General features: G+C 41.3%; 1 protein-coding gene across 1 annotated transcript; it reads right to left on the reverse strand.

Annotated features, from left to right (window-relative positions):
- Positions 1–1,573: 1,573 nt before the first annotated feature.
- Positions 1,574–3,465, reverse strand: LOC132182465 (2-methylpropanoate--CoA ligase CCL4-like). The gene has a single exon (XM_059595719.1). The coding sequence runs from the start codon at positions 3,386–3,388 to the stop codon at positions 1,724–1,726; it is 1,665 nt and encodes a 554-aa protein (XP_059451702.1). The 5' UTR covers positions 3,389–3,465; the 3' UTR covers positions 1,574–1,723.
- Between the last annotated feature and the right edge of the window lie 634 nt (positions 3,466–4,099).

Genomic DNA, 4,099 nt, shown 5'->3' on the forward strand with positions numbered 1-4,099 from the left:
TGCCACGTCAGAATTTTTCTGACGTGGTAACGTCCATCACGTCAGTAATTATATCAATTTTTATTTTAAGAAAAATGAAATTTTGTCCCGACGTTCATGTATTTTAAACGTCAAAATTTTTCTGACGTGTTACTATTCAAACGTCAGAAAAAATTCCCCTGACGTTTTATATTTTAAACGTCAGGAAATTGCCGAGGTGGCAAAAAAAATTTACTGTAGCACACGTCAGAAAAAGGGCATTTTCTTGTAGTGATATGTTGAGTGGAATAAGTTTTAAAATTTATTAGGCCTAATAAAATTTATGAGCCCATTAGCTATGCATGGCCCAGTATCCTAACAGATTAATGGGGCAGCTGGGGATTCCACATTTCACAAACACATTTCACCAACGTGCTCACACGTCACACATTACCCATCTCAACTGTTTTGCACATCGTGACCATAACCCATGACCACAGGTAGTTTTAGAAGACTCTTCGGGAATGTGAGAGTAAGAAAATCAAGAGCTACAAGTGGTGTTAACTGTCAGACAGCTCTAAAATAGAAGTTCCTACAAAGTAAAAAGGGTTAGATTTTTGCACATTACTGTTATCATTATTCTACACCTACTAATTTAAACATCAAATCTATCTCCAATCGGTACACCTAAAATGTTCCTGCCTAAAATTAAGTTATTGTTTTAAAAGTTGAACTTTCTATCGGTTCACGTAAATCACCAGTTCGAAAACTACGCAAACAATTGGAAAAGAGAATCCAAAGAAAGGATTTTCAACATATATATTTTCCTAAATAATCTCCAATTATCACATAGGAACAATGTTAGCATGCATTATATGATATGATGGCAGGAAAAAAGATTTTGTTCCATCAATCAATTTATACGATATGCATCAGTGAATAAGTCTAATAAACTTCTCATTGGAGCCAAATCTTCGCAATATGTACAGTAAAATTTCATTCCACATCATTATACATACACCCTTGCATGTCATTTCCATTATGCCACTACCTTTCCATTTTTGAATTTTCTTCCTTCAAACTTTAATTGAATTATTATATGGTACTAAAAGAGTTATTAACCCTAAAACAAATGTCGATGTGGTTACTTGGTAACAAAATTAGTTTTAAAACTAATTTGGTTCCTTAAGATTTCGCATAATACGTATGTTTCATATCATTTACTTTTTATTATTATTCAAATAAAAATCATTACAAAATAAAAAAAACTTCACTTTTCAACACAAAAAATCCAAAACTTTATAACACATCAATCCACGTTAATTAGCTACAGTAGCGAAGGCAAAAGAGTTTGCCAAAAACAACATAATTATTTACTCAATCAAAGACAGTAGATCTGAGTCATGTTTTAATCTAGAAATTTCTAGATTAAAAAAATAATTATATTTTCCTGATTAAAAAAGATGGAACCAATAATTCATAATTTTATGGTTCCGTTTGGAGGCTATGATCGGATAATACCTTTTTTATTTTTTTATTTTTTTATTATTATTATTATTTTTTTTTTATGTCATATTGTTTTTCAAGCAATTCTCTTGCACTTCATGCACGCAACTATTTGAATTTGTCTGAAAATTACGTACACTCTTTTGAGTTTTGTCAATAGATATATTGAAAGTATGGCCTTAATTTGTCGAACATGGGTTTCTAGTGAAAGGCCAACCCATCCATCTAAACTCGGGCTAGTCAACTTGGCTTCTTCACTCTACATCCGACTCACCCTTGACGATCCCATGGCCCTGGCAATCTCCCTGAGCACAAACTTCTGAATCTTCCCGGTAGACGTCTTGGGCAGTTCATCTTTGAATACCACCGCCTTGGGCACCATGTAGTGCGGCAACTTAGCCCTACAAAATTCCATAATCTCCTTCTCAGTTGGATTCCGAGTCGACCCTTCTTCCCTCAAGCTCACAAAAGCACAAGGCGTCTCCCCCCAGAACTCATCAGACCGAGCCACCACGGCCGCCTCGTTAACCGCCGGATGCGTATACAGCACCGACTCCACTTCCACACTGCTCAAGTTTTCTCCGCCGCTTATGATCACATCCTTAGATCGATCTTTGATCTCTAAATAACCATCTGGGTGCATCACTCCAACGTCTCCGGTGTAAAACCAACCATTCTCTTTCATGCACTTAGAGGTCCCCTCGGGGTCTTTGAAATAACCCAGCGTCAACGAACCACCTCTTAGTACAACTTCACCCAGTGTCGACCCATCTCGTTTCACACTCGCTCCTGAATTGGCATCCACCACATCGAGTTCCGTTAGACCGATAACCTTCACTCCTTGTCTTGCCTTGAGCCTGGCCCTCTCACTCGCTGGCAACCGATTCCACTGTGGCTTCCACGCGCACGTCCCGACAACTCCTGCCGTTTCGGTTAAACCGTATCCGTGACTTACCACGAAACCCAGAGACTCGGTCCGAAAGAGCACTGCGGCCGGTGGTGGAGCTCCGGCTGTGAGGATCTGAACCGGGTTTTGGAGAGGTTGGTTTTTCGGGGAGCTTGTTAGCATGTTGAGCAGCACAGGCGCACCGCACATGTGAGTCACACCGTGTTGTTTTATCAGGCTGAAGATCGTGGGTCCATCGAATTTACGAAGGCAGATGTTGGTCCCACCTACGGCTGCTATACCCCACGGGTAACTCCACTCGTTAGCGTGGAACATGGGGAGGGTCCACAAGTAGACGGGCCGCTCTTGGACGTCCCAGTCAATGAGAGAGCTAACGGTGATGATGAAGATCCCCCTGTGGCAGTGAACCACCCCCTTTGGTGCAGAGGTTGTACCGGAGGTGTAGTTTAAGATCATCGGGTCCCACTCGCTGCTGGGAAGGTCCCACCTGAACTCAGGATGACCTTTCTCCACCATGTGCTCGTAGGTGCCGCAAAAGTCAACCGCTGAAAATGAGGAATCTTGGTCATCGCCATCTTGATCAGTGATCAGTACGAGCAGAGGGCGATGGCTTTTGGGGGGCAACAAAGAGAGAGCTTCCAGGACAAGAGAGCGAGATTGGTAGTCCACGAACACAAGCTTCGATTCGCTGTGGCGCAGGAGTACGGAGACGGTGCGGGCGTCGAGGCGTGTGTTGATGGTGTTAAAGATGGCCCCGGACATTGGGACAGCAAAGTGGAGCTCGTACATGGCGGGAACGTTAGGAGCCACAATAGACACAACGTGGCCCCTCTTGATGCCGAGTGATGCGATCGACGAGGCCACTTGGAGGCATCGACGGTGGGTCTGCGACCACGTATAGGTGGTGTTGTTGTAGACGACAGAAGGGCAATCACCATACACAGTAGCCGCTCTTTCCAAGAATCCTATTGGGGTTAGAGGCGATGAATTTGCTGGCCTTGGTTTCAACTCTTCCATCGTTTCCTGGCTTCTCTGTGTGTGTTTGTGAGAGTGAAGAGCGATTACTGTCTACTGATTCAGTAGGAGGTAATAAGATTAATAAGAAATTCTTCGTGGGGGTGGGGACCAAATCCATCACCAAACATAGAATGGAGAAATTGAGTTCCACGTTCTAGAAAATTGGCAGTTGCAAAGAAAATGAATAAAATAAGAAAAACGTGGTTGCTTCTTCTAGAATAGTAGTAATAAAATGTCAAAGTATCTAAGCCATCTCTTCAGACCCATGTGAAGATGAGAAGATATGGCCCATATGGGTAAGACTTAAAGAGTTATAAAAGATCTCCCTTCATAATGTACAGAAGCAAGAATGGGAAGGGGGATGCATGGCTCGTGTGTGATGCCATTTTCGCAAGGTGCTTTCTCTCTTTCTTCCTGCTTTTGGACAATACAAGGAAGAGGGTGGAAAAGTTGTGCTCGTTTACATAGAAGGGTAATATTAATCAACGTTTAAGTTTCAGTAATCGAATTTGAAAATTGGATTTTTAATAATAATAATAATATAATTTAAATTTTTAATCTTAAGTTGGTTTGGAAAAAACACAAAAAAACAAAAAATCTATTTGAAAAAAAAAAAAAAAAAAAAAACATAGTTCCGCCAAACATGTACCTCGTCAAATCATTCATTGACTCTGATTGGACTATACCGCGTACCTGCCCAAGAGTTATCCG

This window comes from Corylus avellana, chromosome ca5 (genome assembly GCF_901000735.1).
Source record: "Corylus avellana chromosome ca5, CavTom2PMs-1.0".
Classification (NCBI taxonomy): domain Eukaryota; kingdom Viridiplantae; phylum Streptophyta; class Magnoliopsida; order Fagales; family Betulaceae; genus Corylus; species Corylus avellana.